This window comes from Saccoglossus kowalevskii, chromosome 12 (genome assembly GCF_978046115.1).
Source record: "Saccoglossus kowalevskii chromosome 12, keSacKowa6.1, whole genome shotgun sequence".
In the NCBI taxonomy this organism is placed as follows: domain Eukaryota; kingdom Metazoa; phylum Hemichordata; class Enteropneusta; family Harrimaniidae; genus Saccoglossus; species Saccoglossus kowalevskii.
In genome coordinates this window covers 24,670,341-24,688,194 of record NC_140652.1, presented here as the reverse complement: position 1 = coordinate 24,688,194, position 17,854 = coordinate 24,670,341, and the positions used below count along the sequence as shown (strand labels likewise).

The 17,854-nt window shown below is 32.9% G+C and overlaps 1 protein-coding gene across 2 annotated transcripts in view; it reads left to right on the top strand.

Annotated features, from left to right (window-relative positions):
• Positions 1-13,368, top strand: part of LOC102801964 (uncharacterized) — a 76,660-nt gene extending 63,292 nt beyond the window's left edge. For both annotated transcript variants that reach the window (XM_085506196.1, XM_085506195.1), the window contains 4 exons: positions 11,188-11,250; positions 11,408-11,512; positions 11,949-12,131; positions 13,060-13,368. In XM_085506196.1, the coding sequence (XP_085362322.1) occupies positions 11,188-11,250; positions 11,408-11,512; positions 11,949-12,131; positions 13,060-13,262 (554 nt within the window). In that variant the 3' untranslated portion in view covers positions 13,263-13,368. The remainder of the gene's footprint in view (positions 1-11,187; positions 11,251-11,407; positions 11,513-11,948; positions 12,132-13,059) is intronic.
• The last annotated feature ends 4,486 nt before the right edge of the window (positions 13,369-17,854 follow it).

The window sequence follows — 17,854 nt, the reverse complement described above, 5'->3', positions numbered from 1 at the left end:
CAACCTAATGCAAAGACAATATACACATTTTAAGACAATACCAACCTAATGCAAAGACAATATACAAATTTTAAGACAATACCAACCTAATGCAAATACAATACACAAATTTTAAGACAATACCAACCTAATGCAAAGACAATATACACATTTTAAGACAATACCAACCTAATGCAAAGACAATATACAAATTTTAAGACAATACCAACCTAATGCAAAGACAATATACAAATTTTAAGACAATACTAACCTAATGCAAAGACAATATACACATTTTAAGACAATACCAACCTAATGCAAAGACAATATACAAATTTTAAGCCAATACCAACCTGATGTAAAGACAATATACAAATTTTAAGACAATACCAACCTAATGCAAAGACAATATACAAATTTTAAGACAATACCAACCTAATGCAAAGACAATATACAAATTTTAAGACAATACCAACCTAATGCAAAGACAATATACACATTTTAAGACAATACCAACCTAATGCAAAGACAATATACACATTTTAAGACAATACCAACCTAATGCAAAGACAATATAAAAATGTCAAGACAATACCAACCTAATGCAAAGACAATATACAAATTTTAAGACAATACCAACCTAATGCAAAGACAATATACAAATTTTAAGACAATACCAACCTAATGCAAAGACAATATGCACATTTTAAGACAATACCAACCTAATGCAAAGACAATATACACATTTTAAGACAATACCAACCTAATGCAAAGATAATATAAAAATTTTAAGACAATACCAACCTAATGCAAAGATAATATACAAATTGTAAGACAATATACAAATGTTTACGACAATGCCAACCTAATGCAAAAACAATATACAAATTTTAAGACAATACCAACCTAATGCAAAGACAATATACACATTTTAAGACAATACCAACCTAATGTAAAGATAATATAAAAACGTCAAGACAATACCAACCTAATGCAAAGACAATATATAAAATTTAAGACAATACCAACCTAATTCGAAGACAATATACACATTTTAAGATAATACCAACCTAATGCAAAGACAATATACAAATTTTAAGACAATACCAACCTAATGCAAAGACAATATGCACATTTTAAGACAATACCAACCTAATGCAAAGACAATATACACATTTCAAGACAATACCAACCTAATGCAAAGATAATATAAAAATTTTAAGACAATACCAACCTAATGCAAAGATAATATACAAATTGTAAGACAATACCAACCTAATGTAAAGATAATATACAAATTGTAAGACAATATACAAATGTTTACGACAATACCAACCTAATGCAAAGACAATATAAAAATGTCAAGACAATACCAACCTAATGCAAAGACAATACACAAATGTTTACGACAATACAAACCTAATGCAAAGACAATATAAAAATGTCAAGGCAATACCAACCTAATGCAAAGACAATATACAAATTTTAAGCCAATACCAACCTGATGTAAAGACAATATACAAATTTTAAGACAATACCAACCTAATGCAAAGACAATATACAAATTTTAAGACAATACCAACCTAATGCAAAAACAATATACACATTTTAAGACAATACCAACCTAATGCAAAGACAATATACAAATTTTAAGACAATACCAACCTAATGCAAATACAATACACAAATTTTAAGACAATACCAACCTAATGCAAAGACAATATACACATTTTAAGACAATACCAACCTAATGCAAATACAATATACAAATTTTAAGACAATACCAACCTAATGCGAAGACAATATACAAATTTTAAGACAATACTAACCTAATGCAAAGACAATATACACATTTTAAGACAATACCAACCTAATGCAAAGACAATATACAAATTTTAAGCCAATACCAACCTGATGTAAAGACAATATACAAATTTTAAGACAATACCAACCTAATGCAAAGACAATATACAAATTTTAAGACAATACCAACCTAATGCAAAGACAATATACAAATTTTAAGACAATACCAACCTAATGCAAAGACAATATACACATTTTAAGACAATACCAATCTAATGCAAAGACAATATACACATTTTAAGACAATACCAACCTAATGCAAAGACAATATAAAAATGTCAAGACAATACCAACCTAATGCAAAGACAATATACAAATTTTAAGACAATACCAACCTAATGCAAAGACAATATACAAATTTTAAGACAATACCAACCTAATGCAAAGACAATATACACATTTTAAGACAATACCAACCTAATGCAAAGACAATATACACATTTTAAGACAATACCAACCTAATGCAAAGATAATATAAAAATTTTAAGACAATACCAACCTAATGCAAAGATAATATACAAATTGTAAGACAATATACAAATGTTTACGACAATGCCAACCTAATGCAAAAACAATATACAAATTTAAGACAATACCAACCCAATGCAAAGACAATATACAAATTGTAAGACAATACTAACCTAATGCAAAGACAATATACAAATTTTAAGACAATACAATACAAAGACAATATACAAATGTCAAGGCAATACCAACCTAATCCAAAGACAATATAAAAATGTCAAGACAATACCAACCTAATGCAAAGACAATATACAAATTGTAAGACAATACTAACCTAATGCAAAGACAATATACAAATTTTAAGACAATACTAACCTAATGCAAAGACAATATACAAATTTTAAGACAATACCTCTCTAATGCAATGACAATATAAAAATGTCAAGGCAATACCAACCTAATGCAAAGACAATATACAAATTGTAAGACAATACCAACCCAATGCAAAGACAATATAAAAATATCAAGGCAATACCAACCTAATGCAAAGACAATATAAAAATTGTAAGACAATACCAACCTAATGTAAAGATAATATACAAATTGTAAGACAATATGCAAATGTTTACGACAATACCAACCTAATGCAAAGACAATATAAAAATGTCAAGACAATACCAACCTAATGCAAAGACAATATACAAATGTTTAGGATAATACAAACCTAATGCAAAGACAATATAAAAATTTCAAGGCAATACCAACCTAATGCAAAGACAATATACAAATTTTAAGCCAATACCAACCTGATGTAAAGACAATATACAAATTTTAAGACAATACCAACCTAATGCAAAGACAATATACAAATTTTAAGACAATACCAACCTAATGCAAAGACAATATACACATTTTAAGACAATACCAACCTAATGCAAAGACAATATACAAATTTTAAGACAATACCAACCTAATGCAAATACAATACACAAATTTTAAGACAATACCAACCTAATGCAAAGACAATATACACATTTTAAGACAATACCAACCTAATGCAAAGACAATATACAAATTTTAAGACAATACCAACCTAATGCAAAGACAATATACAAATTTTAAGACAATACTAACCTAATGCAAAGACAATATACACATTTTAAGACAATACCAACCTAATGCAAAGACAATATACAAATTTTAAGCCAATACCAACCTGATGTAAAGACAATATACAAATTTTAAGACAATACCAACCTAATGCAAAGACAATATACAAATTTTAAGACAATACCAACCTAATGCAAAGACAATATACAAATTTTAAGACAATACCAACCTAATGCAAAGACAATATACACATTTTAAGACAATACCAACCTAATGCAAAGACAATATACACATTTTAAGACAATACCAACCTAATGCAAAGACAATATAAAAATGTCAAGACAATACCAACCTAATGCAAAGACAATATACAAATTTTAAGACAATACCAACCTAATGCAAAGACAATATACAAATTTTAAGACAATACCAACCTAATGCAAAGACAATATGCACATTTTAAGACAATACCAACCTAATGCAAAGACAATATACACATTTTAAGACAATACCAACCTAATGCAAAGATAATATAAAAATTTTAAGACAATACCAACCTAATGCAAAGATAATATACAAATTGTAAGACAATATACAAATGTTTACGACAATGCCAACCTAATGCAAAAACAATATACAAATTTTAAGACAATACCAACCTAATGCAAAGACAATATACACATTTTAAGACAATACCAACCTAATGTAAAGATAATATAAAAACGTCAAGACAATACCAACCTAATGCAAAGACAATATATAAAATTTAAGACAATACCAACCTAATTCGAAGACAATATACACATTTTAAGACAATACCAACCTAATGCAAAGACAATATACAAATTTTAAGACAATACCAACCTAATGCAAAGACAATATGCACATTTTAAGACAATACCAACCTAATGCAAAGACAATATACACATTTCAAGACAATACCAACCTAATGCAAAGATAATATAAAAATTTTAAGACAATACCAACCTAATGCAAAGATAATATACAAATTGTAAGACAATATACAAATGTTTACGACAATGCCAACCTAATGCAAAAACAATATACAAATTTTAAGACAATACCAACCTAATACAAAGACAATATACACATTTTAAGACAATACCAACCTAATGCAAAGATAATATACAAATTTTAAGACAATACAAACCTAATGCAAAGACAGCATACAAATTTAAGACAATACCAACCTGATGCAAAGACATTATACAAATTTAAGACAATACCTACCTTATGCAAAGACAATATACAATATTAAGACAATACCAACATGATGCAAAGACAATATAAAAATTTAAAACAATACCAACCCAATGCAAAGAAAATACTCAAATTTTAAGACAATACGAACCTAATGCAAAGATAATATAAAAATGTAAGACAATACCAACCTAATGCAAAGACAATATATAAATTTTAAGACAATACCAACCTAATGCAAAGACAATATAAAAATTTAAGACAATACCAACCTAATTCGAAGACAATATACAAATTTTAAGACAATACAAACCTAAACCAAAGACAATATACACATTTTAAGCCAATACCAACCTAATGTAAAGATAATATAAAAACGTCAAGACAATACCAACCTAATGCAAAGACAATATGTAAAATTTAAGACAATACCAACCTAATTCGAAGACAATATACACATTTTAAGACAATACCAACCCAATGCAAAGATAATATAAAAATTTTAAGACAATACAAACCTAATGCAAAGATAATATACAAATTTTAAGACAATACAAACCTAAACCAAAGACAATATACACATTTTAAGCCAATACCAACCTAATGTAAAGATAATATAAAAACGTCAAGACAATACCAACCTAATGCAAAGACAATATATAAAATTTAAGACAATACCAACCTAATGCAAAGACAATATACAAATTTAAGACAATACCAACCTAATTCGAAGACAATATACAAATTTTAAGACAATACAAACCTAAACCAAAGACAATATACACATTTTAAGCCAATACCAACCTAATGTAAAGATAATATAAAAACGTCAAGACAATACCAACCTAATGCAAAGACAATATATAAAATTTAAGACAATACCAACCTAATTCGAAGACAATATACACATTTTAAGACAATACCAACCCAATGCAAAGACAATATACAAATTTTAAGACAATACCAACCTAATGCAAAGATAATATACAAATTGTAAGACAATATACAAATGTTTACGACAATGCCAACCTAATGCAAAAACAATATACAAATTTTAAGACAATACCAACCTAATGCAAAGACAATATACACATTTTAAGACAATACCAACCTAATGCAAAAATAATATACAAATTGTAAGACAATATACAAATGTTTACGACAATGCCAACCTAATGCAAAAACAATATACAAATTTTAAGACAATACCAACCTAATGCAAAGACAATATACACATTTTAAGACAATACCAACCTAATGCAAAGATAATATACAAATTTTAAGACAATACCAACCTAATGCAAAGATAATATACAAATTGTAAGACAATATACAAATGTTTACGACAATGCCAACCTAATGCAAAAACAATATACAAATTTTAAGACAATACCAACCTAATGCAAAGACAATATACACATTTTAAGACAATACCAACCTAATGTAAAGATAATATAAAAACGTCAAGACAATACCAACCTAATGCAAAGACAATATATAAAATTTAAGACAATACCAACCTAATTCGAAGACAATATACACATTTTAAGACAATACCAACCTAATGCAAAGACAATATACAAATTTTAAGACAATACCAACCTAATGCAAAGACAATATGCACATTTTAAGACAATACCAACCTAATGCAAAGACAATATACACATTTCAAGACAATACCAACCTAATGCAAAGATAATATAAAAATTTTAAGACAATACCAACCTAATGCAAAGATAATATACAAATTGTAAGACAATATACAAATGTTTACGACAATGCCAACCTAATGCAAAAACAATATACAAATTTTAAGACAATACCAACCTAATACAAAGACAATATACACATTTTAAGACAATACCAACCTAATGCAAAGATAATATACAAATTTTAAGACAATACAAACCTAATGCAAAGACAGCATACAAATTTAAGACAATACCAACCTGATGCAAAGACATTATACAAATTTAAGACAATACCTACCTTATGCAAAGACAATATACAATATTAAGACAATACCAACATGATGCAAAGACAATATAAAAATTTAAAACAATACCAACCCAATGCAAAGAAAATACTCAAATTTTAAGACAATACGAACCTAATGCAAAGATAATATAAAAATGTAAGACAATACCAACCTAATGCAAAGACAATATATAAATTTTAAGACAATACCAACCTAATGCAAAGACAATATAAAAATTTAAGACAATACCAACCTAATTCGAAGACAATATACAAATTTTAAGACAATACAAACCTAAACCAAAGACAATATACACATTTTAAGCCAATACCAACCTAATGTAAAGATAATATAAAAACGTCAAGACAATACCAACCTAATGCAAAGACAATATGTAAAATTTAAGACAATACCAACCTAATTCGAAGACAATATACACATTTTAAGACAATACCAACCCAATGCAAAGATAATATAAAAATTTTAAGACAATACAAACCTAATGCAAAGATAATATACAAATTTTAAGACAATACAAACCTAAACCAAAGACAATATACACATTTTAAGCCAATACCAACCTAATGTAAAGATAATATAAAAACGTCAAGACAATACCAACCTAATGCAAAGACAATATATAAAATTTAAGACAATACCAACCTAATGCAAAGACAATATACAAATTTAAGACAATACCAACCTAATTCGAAGACAATATACAAATTTTAAGACAATACAAACCTAAACCAAAGACAATATACACATTTTAAGCCAATACCAACCTAATGTAAAGATAATATAAAAACGTCAAGACAATACCAACCTAATGCAAAGACAATATATAAAATTTAAGACAATACCAACCTAATTCGAAGACAATATACACATTTTAAGACAATACCAACCCAATGCAAAGACAATATACAAATTTTAAGACAATACCAACCTAATGCAAAGATAATATACAAATTGTAAGACAATATACAAATGTTTACGACAATGCCAACCTAATGCAAAAACAATATACAAATTTTAAGACAATACCAACCTAATGCAAAGACAATATACACATTTTAAGACAATACCAACCTAATGCAAAAATAATATACAAATTGTAAGACAATATACAAATGTTTACGACAATGCCAACCTAATGCAAAAACAATATACAAATTTTAAGACAATACCAACCTAATGCAAAGACAATATACACATTTTAAGACAATACCAACCTAATGCAAAGATAATATACAAATTTTAAGACAATACAAACCTAATGCAAAGACAGCATACAAATTTAAGACAATACCAACCTGATGCAAAGACATTATACAAATTTAAGACAATACCAACCTTATGCAAAGACAATATACAATATTAAGACAATACCAACATGATGCAAAGACAATATAAAAATTTAAAACAATACCAACCCAATGCAAAGAAAATACTCAAATTTTAAGACAATACGAACCTAATGCAAAGATAATATAAAAATTTAAGACAATACCAACCTAATGCAAAGACAATATATAAATTTTAAGACAATACCAACCTAATGCAAAGACAATATAAAAACGTCAAGACAATACCAACCTAATGCAAAGACAATATGTAAAATTTAAGACAATACCAACCTAATTCGAAGACAATATACACATTTTAAGACAATACCAACCCAATGCAAAGATAATATAAAAATTTTAAGACAATACAAACCTAATGCAAAGATAATATACAAATTTTAAGACAATACAAACCTAAACCAAAGACAATATACACATTTTAAGCCAATACCAACCTAATGTAAAGATAATATAAAAACGTCAAGACAATACCAACCTAATGCAAAGACAATATATAAAATTTAAGACAATACCAACCTAAACCAAAGACAATATACACATTTTAAGCCAATACCAACCTAATGTAAAGATAATATAAAAACGTCAAGACAATACCAACCTAATGCAAAGACAATATACAAATTTTAAGACAACACCAACCTAATGCAAAGACAATATAAAAATTGCAAGACGATGCCCACCTAATGCAAAGACATTATAAAAATGTCAACTTAATGATAATGAGTTTTGCCCTAGGCGTCACTAGTACTAATAACTGCCGGCGACTCCATCGATACCTTCAAAACACCAACAAATACCGCAATAGTCAGAATCGCCATCTTTGTTGATATGAGACCCATATCTCGCGCATGCGTGGCGTGACGACTACCGCCCTTTAACCTTCCCATGCAACAATACTTTCGTATTTATGTTCTTATTTACAATAAGAGGTAATATTTCAGTGTAGTGTGCATACCTAGGCCACATTCACACTCTCAGACTCGCAACGTCTAGTATCAACAGGAATGTCTAGCATTACTTATTTGGCAAGTCATAAAATTCTAACCAATCACACTGACTTATTTTTAGCGCCATGGGGGCGTCACGTTGTCACGTCATTGACCTTTAATATAAGAGAACTTGATACCAGACACGTACAGACAGGACAATAATATTTAATACACCCATCCTCTTTTAGCCCTGGTCAATTATCAAAACTTATTGAAAAGAATTCTGTTTAGTCAACATATGTGTCGAGACATTCTCCATATTGATGGATAAAGTCAGAAAAATTTACATTTTTCAATAAAATAAGCATTCTCGGCCGGTTTTTGATTGTGCTGCACTGATAATAGACAGTTCAAATTTCAGTAAGAATAATATATCCTATTGTATGTATATTGTATAACATACACAACATACTCATCTCGTTAACAACGAAAGAATGGCGAAAAGTTTTCCTCCCTTAAATAGTGTTCCATTTTTTCCATCATCGTACCCCAGACCATTCGTCCCGGTGTTATCGCTATCGCCACACGAGACTCCAGCTTGTCTCCTATACAATTTGACTGCGCACATCCAGAAAGTAGATGTAGCTGTGATTGGTGGAATACTAATGAGTTGAGTGTCAATCAAACGCCCACGCTATCTTTAGTAAACAAAGTCACGTGACACGCGCCATTTTAGTTTTGATTAGTTCATCGGATCGGAGTGGTCGGGCAGGCGATTTCAAGGCAGCACGGTTAACCCTTTCGTTCACAGGTTGGGAGATATTAGAATGACTGACAATTTCACGCCACTGTTTTACATTATTGGCGGATTTTTCTGCGCTATCAATCTTTCTCTTACAAACTAGACATAGATGAGACGACAGAGTCGCTCCTTTCACAACGTCGCACTGGATCAAATTGGAAAGACGATTTCCATAAGTTATCCCTCCTGCTTTTCCTGGCTTGAATAAATTCACACACGACTTTAACTGTCCACAAACTCGAAGACTACACGAACACAGTCTACAATAGTCGTCCGCAACAATATGTATGTATTTCTTCGGTGTACTGATGCACGAATGCACTGTGACACGGTGTTTCTCGGGTGTCGCCATCGCTGAGAATGCCGCCGGCGCAATTTTTCACCCAACTCGCGATTCTGTTTTGCAACATTTTATCAATATTCCCTTTGACAAAATCGCCGACAAAAGCACCGCTTTGCTGATCTTTTGTTACATAATTCTTAATGCAAACACCGACCCTAGTAGTAATTAGTAACGTCGCCTAGTACATATGAACGGTCGTCATTGCAAATCGAACATCCTTTTGAAATTTGGACGTCGGGCAGGCGATTTCAAGGCACCGCACTTAAATATTAGCAACATATTTTTTTGAGCGGTTGTTTATTCTCTTTCAAACGAGACATAAATGTGACGACATAGTCGATCCCTTATCCACCGCTAAGAATGCCGCAATGTTTCGTTCGTTTTGCAACATGCCACAAATCGTCGAAAAAAACACCACTTCGACGGAAGCTTGCGTAATAAGGGGGTTAAAACAAGAAAACAAATGCCATGTTTAATACATATCGACCTGTTTTACTTGCGAAAGATAACGGAACATGAACTCGTTTCGTGCGACTTCGGAACCCGAAGGAACACACCAACAACGTTAAATTTACCCGCTATCTTCCAAATATGGTATATTAATTTATTCAGTTGTTTATTTAGAGTGACGTCCGCGGTCGAATGCGATTGGCTATCGATGTCAGTGCAAAGGTCATATGAATATTAAAATTAAGTGGGCGGAAGGAAAATTGTATAGGAGACAAGCTGGAGTCTCGTGTGGCGATAGCGATAACACCGGGACGAATGGTCTGGGGTACCATCATCGCGACTGTTCCGAATACTGCGGTCACACATGTCTTCATCGTAATCAATTTCCGGTGGCCAGTTACGTCTGATGTATATTTATATGTATGTTTATTTAAACTTTCTGAACACCAAGCTTGAGAAAATAAAAAAATTGTCAGAATAAGACGTATTTCCCGAATATATTTAACACGGGATACAAAAGGCGGTTACTTGCTAGTTACGGCCATACACAATAATGTATTCTCCCATCTGTCCTATTATCATTACATAGTGTTTACTGTAATGGTGTATTTTCTAACTGGATTTATATCTTAAGAATATATCTATATTACTGTTTTTTTATTTGCCAAATGTTTCAGCTCCCGATCTGTTCAAAGGATTTAACTTTCAAGGAGCGTACGATATGATATTGAAAGGAAATGGTAAGTTGCAGTAATTTTGGCATTTGACAATAACGCTCATTCGTGTATCTCACAGCACTGTTCTTTCACATTTTATTGCATATTTTTCTCAGCCTCATACAGGTTTCAATTTGCGTTACCGACATGCAATTAAACTAATTATAACTGTTTTATGCAGGTGTTGGTAGTCAATACAATGGTTTTTATCCAACCAGTTTAGCAGATGCTATACACAAGGGACTTAATACAAGAATAAACGACATGTCTCATATCCTCAAGGTAGGTGTCAACTTGTTGTGGTTGTAGTATTCCATGGATTACACGCATTTATCACATGGTAATAACTGTGTTTAACTTACAGTACAAGTGAATATTGATTGTGTCTTCAATTTCACTTAGCTATTGCGTCCTGTGTGTTGTGGTTTTTATTCTCAACACTCGAGATGCAATTACTGCAATTTTATAGGTTGTTTACGGTGGTATGTTTATATATTGTTTATATATTGTTATTTGAAACTCATTAGATGATTTATGCTAATTATACAAATGAATATGCGAAACATTGTCTCCAGTTGTTGATCGCCTGCGTTTAATTGTTTAATTCGGTTTTTTGCTGTGTTATAACATCGAACTGTCAAGTATATTAATAATTATTAAAATAAAAACTACTTGCGTTTTCGTTTTAAATATGCACGCTCTGTTCTTACTTTGACAGGTAGTATTACTTGCCGGCGAATATTTGAACGAAGAATATGGTAGTAGGTTCTATACCAAAACTCAGAACATCCGAAGAGTTCTCACCAAAGCGTACGACAATGCGTTTAATGACTATGATTTTATAATAATGCCAACCGCCCCATTCAAGGCATATAAACTCCCTCCTAAAGACGTTAGCATGAAAGGTACGTAAAATGCAATGACGATGTATGTGTTGCGTAGTTTTAACGCGAGATAATAACAACAAACATACAAGCGCATATATTATAATGCTTGTGTTCCACGGTAAAATGGTACTCGAAAAAAGTTTGAATATTTAACTTCCGAGACCTGATCACTTCAAAATTGCGAAACCTTTATTCCTTGTACGTCTTACCTCTGAGATTATGTTGATAATGGCCGCTGTTTCTAATGTCGGAAGGCAGCTGGTCATGGATACGCAATAACCATAAATATATATTATCAGAGGTACATTACTTGGGGTTTGCAACGCGCATAGTACTGTATGGTGACATAATGTCAAGATCCCATTCAAGTCTCATCTTGTAGATAGCGAGACTGGTGCTACGACCTTCTGACATGACAAAGGCGGTTTGTAATAAAACAATAAAACATGTATTACCACATTCATAGTGAAATAATGTAATACATCGAAAATATACAGAAAATATAGTTATCGTAATCCGTCATATCGCGAGCAGCTATTTTGATCGACCTGGACATCCCAGTATCCTTGTTACCTCGGGCATGCGCATTGGATTTTTTCTGAGTTGGAACGCTTATGCGAGAGCGAGATTGAAACGGGATCTTGACATCATGTCACCGTAGTTGCAAACCCCAAGTAATGTACCTCTGATATTATATATATACCGTAAACCAAGTCGGGTCAGCCAGTCTTTGGTGATTTCCCGGAAGTACGACTTTCGAAAGGAGATTTATCAAAATCTACAAGAGTTGTTCTATTTTCCCCAAAACAGACAAATAAGTATGACATAATCAACATCCACATCCATCCACTTATATTATTTTTTTACGCAAGCCACAGTCTAGCCTGACTGTACGTGCCATTTTGTCTGCTTGAAAACTAAAACTATTTTTGACAATATTTTGCAGACTATTTTGCGATGAGTATGACCATGATGGATAACATGATGCCATTTAACATGACTGGTCACCCGGCTCTCACAGTCAACGCTGGATTTTCAAATGGACTGCCAGTTGGTATGATGATCGTTGGAAGAAGATTCGAAGATGACCAAGTCTTAAAGCTTGCTTATGCGTATGAAAAACTTAGAGACAAGAACGCGGGTGTATAAATATGTGTCAGAATGTATTATCGATACGGCTTCATTGTTTATCGCAATCATTTACAAATATACAATAATTAATGTAGTAAAATTTGGTATCAAACTTAACTAAGAATGTCGATATCAAAATCTATTCGTTTACATATATATATATATATATATATATGATCTTTATTTATCTGTGGTCCAAAATATAATATATAAAGAAATCACAACAATAGTTGAACTGAAACCGTGTTTAAGTCACTTCTTCACCTACGCATGCCATAGGTGGCCATAGCGTGTCATTGTTTACAAACAAGCGTCTACCCATGAGCCTTTGCGTTTTTAGTGTGTGTTGTCATCGTTGCCTGGGACTCAATTCCCGCGCGTGCGGTTGGGGTGTATTTTCTTCTGAAAGTTTTAAAGAGTGGACAAATTAAAACATTCTGGTATTCGTTCTCAATATCTCGTGAACCACACAGTAATCCTACGTTCAAGTCTATTCTCGGGAACGGAGCTACGTCACGGACGTTCTACGTTGCTAAGACGCGCACCACTGTACCACGTATTTCTATGACTCAAAGGAAGTAAAGTAAGCAAATAACACCGAACTTTACTTCCTATGTCGACAGCAACTTTGAGTTTAAAAATTATTTCTCAGTACTTATTCACTGTTAAAATGCTGTACCATTACTTTCACCATCCTACTACAGCCAGATCTGAAGGCCTTTGCCGCATTCTGGCCATGCTGTGTGGCGCGTATCGCGTGGACGGGTTTCACGTTCTCTGCACGTAATAAGCTCGGTTATTAAGCATCCTTTTTTGGGGATGCCCGGTGGCCGAGGGGAAGACGTGTAGTGGCGTGTAGCTAGGCGATTAGGTGCCGTACGCGAGCGCCGGTTCGAGTCACGCACGCAGTACGTATTTACTATAATTAGACATAGTCTTTACCTTGCCGTTTATTCGGTGTTATTTGCTTACGTATTTCTATGGGCTTTGTGCGCGCTGCTGTGGAACGCCGGTGGAGCCGGTGAAAACTCGAGAAAACAACACAAACTCAACTTTGAAGTAATCCCGAACAACCAAATTCATATATGTTACACACGTAGGGCTAATCTTGTTACACTGTTCAGGGGACTCTCAACAACCATCGCAAAGTACCGTTTTCTGCGAGTTTTTGGTCTTTGTTTTCACCGCGAGGGTTGCCAGGCGGTAGAAAATGCCCGGATGTCCGCCCCCGAGGATATTAGTATCTATTCTGTTCGCTATCATGCGCACTGCATGACAGGAACAGTGTAGTCATGACAACACAATGTGATGGGCATAAGTGCGTACATCAGCAACGCAGTTACATTAAACGCTTAGAGTTATGAACGGGCTTGAGCAATAATGTTGTCTCTCTGGATTTATTATTTTTAAGTGGAGTGGGTGACGCTCCCCCGGTTTAAATCTACATGTGAACAACTTAATGAACTTATCAATATTACCAGAGGTACATTACTTTGGGTTTGTAACTACGGTGACATGATACCAAGATCCCGTCACAATCTCGCTCTCGCATAAGCGTTCCAACTCAGAAAAAATGCGAATGCGCATGCCCGAGGTAACGAGGATACTGGGATGTCCAGGTGGATCAAAATAGCTGCCCACGATATGACGGATTACGAGAACTATATTTTCTGTACATTTTCGATGTATTACAGTTGTCACTATAATAGTGACAAGAAAAGTTTTATTTTTTCATTACAAACCTTGAACATTGATATGTGTCATGTCAGAAGGTCGTAGCCTCAGTCTCGCTATCTACGAGAAGAGACTTGAATGGGATCTTGACATGATGTCACCATACAGTACTATGCGAGTTGCAAACCCCAAGTAATGTACCTCTGATATTACCTACTACTTTGTAATTTACATAAATAAAACATGTGTTTTAAAACGCACTGCAAATTGTGAAATAAATTGTAATAAGAATTCGTTTCTTGTCAATTAGTCAGTTTGCCTCAAAAAAAAAAATCTGAATCAACCTCATTTATGTTACATTTATATTGCAAAGCAAAGTGCCAGTTTGCATATTAATGTAACAACTGCAAACATTGTTGATAAGGTAACAGCAGTATAATAATGCCGAACTAGCATATCACCCCGGAACACAAATGTATCTAGCGGATATATTAAGTAATGTGTTCTTGATAAACCAGATGACATGGAAATGCTCAATATGACCCGAGGTCTATTATTTTATATTTGTAAGGCCAGACTTTTATTATCCCTTGTTTCGCGAACCCGCCGAATGAACAGGAGCCGAAAATGAAATAAAAATATAATTTTATTTCAGCGTAATTTCTCGCGCCCGCCGACCTGTAAGCGCAAAAAAATGCTAAAAAAATATTATTTTTATCTTCATTTTTTTACCGCCCGCCGCATAACAAATCCAAGTTGCATTTTCGTTGGAGTATCATGATCAAAGTACCGAAGTCTCGCGCAGATGAGAAACAAGATTATACATGGAATACAATTTTATTTCATTTCTTCTCTCCGATCAATGTTCTCACTTACAATTCTTTGAGAATCACACAAATCTAATGGCAAAAAAGAATTAATTTTATTTTTTTCCGCCCTCCTCAAAAAAATTGCCTTATAAAAACTCGCGAAACAAGGAATAAAAAAAGTCTGGCCTAAGCATATTTTTTTAATAATTTTGATTGTTTTCATCATCTCGTGTTCTATCTCCATAGCTAGCATACTAGTAATTGAGTTTGTCCCAGGGTACCTTCGATGTATTACGTGAGTCGAGGGAATCCAGTCTGTGTTGTAGAACTATGTCAAGTGCCTACTGAAAAAAACGTATAATAATTTATGGCATGGCAGTTTAATGTATCTGTTGATAATTCTTACAATAATTAATTGAACTAATCTCGTGCGGGATTCTGTTCAATGGTGACCTTTAACATTGAACAAATGTTCTCAACGAATATACCCGATATATATGAAGAGCGCTCTCAACGCCATATTTGCTCCATTTGAAGAGTATAAATAAGCTGTCTCGTATCTGGTCAAATATTCATACTTTTTAATTTTTTGGGGACTGATTGTCTGCCTGTCTTTAGTTTTTAATTTGTTGCGAAATTCTCGACTAATTTAATTCGAAAAACATTCGAAAGTTTGTATTTTTGTATAATTCGAGCATTATTTGTAATTTTTGAAAACAATTTCATGTTAATGGCAGTGTGGTAAAATGGTGTGAATTCTATTTCAGTAGAAACATGGAGATTCAAATTACGGTCACCTGTGTGACGTTTATTTAAACCCTATAATGTATATTCCATATAATTGGCTGTGATATTTATGTTTTACGTTTGAATTCAGATCCGTCTTAAGCATCAGATGTCGTCTATTAAACAAAATACAGTCTAAACCTTTTCATAAATAGTGTTTGCGAATAACGCACAACGAACCGATTATACACCCACATTCACAAATCCACCATGTCGTAATTCACAATTCGCCCATCACATGCTCAAGTTTGTTTACAAAACAAGTAAAAGTAAACAAAGTAATACAATTTGCCAACAAAATAGACAAATATTTTTTTTTTTTTTTCACAACAAACTAATTATACGATTATATACCCATTATATGACATCTACCAACCCCACATAGTTAGCGCCCGTCACATAATGTAGTTTGGTTACAACATTTGTTGAATAAAATTTCCATGTTTTGTTACATATAAAATGAAGAATGTAAATCCCCATTCTACACAAAATGTAGAACGCAGAGCTGTTGTTAACAATTCTCTACTCCGGGGCATCCTGGTATTGTGCAATGAACAACTAAACAACGAAGTGTCAATTATATTCTCGTCATTTAAAGCGGGAGGGTCGTCACCTGCGCACGCGCGAGAATTGAGTCCCAGGCGACGATAACAACACACGCTAAAACGCAAAGGCTCGTGGGTAGACGCTTGTTTGTAAACAATGTCACGCTATGGCCATCTGACGCATGCGCAAGTGACGACTCCCCGCTTTAAGATCACGACATTCCTAGGCAATGCCACAGTCCCTCTATGATAGAGTATGTATATAGCAATGTAAACTAATATTCGTGTTCTTTCTAAAAACAAGTGCAATGCACAATGTGTAAGGTAAATTATTGCATTTTCATGTCACAGTGTGTTTGTTTTTGTTTATTTTATATCATAAATAACCTGGCACAAATGTTTAGATAGAACTCTGTAGGTGAGATTATTTTGTCTTCTGTAGCAGCTGCTCTGAGTTTAATATTTGTTCATACATGATACATGTTGTAGTGTTCTTTTATTCTTCTATAGTTTAAACCAATAAAAGTGGTTGAAGAGTGTTACGTAAATTATATTATTGCAGTCGTTTGATAATGGCGTGTTATACCTACAAACTTCACAACTATTTATCAACGCATTAGATACTCTCTGGTGTTGAGGGACTGTGGCTCAACCCAAGAAATTCTTGCCGATCTCCCAACTTGTTAGCCATTGCATAGCGCCCTCTGTTGATGAAACTTTGCAAACTGTGTGCAGCGTCAAATTTCTCCAATTTTCTTTTCTGTTTTGCGAGGCCCTGGCTTTCGCTTATTTAGTG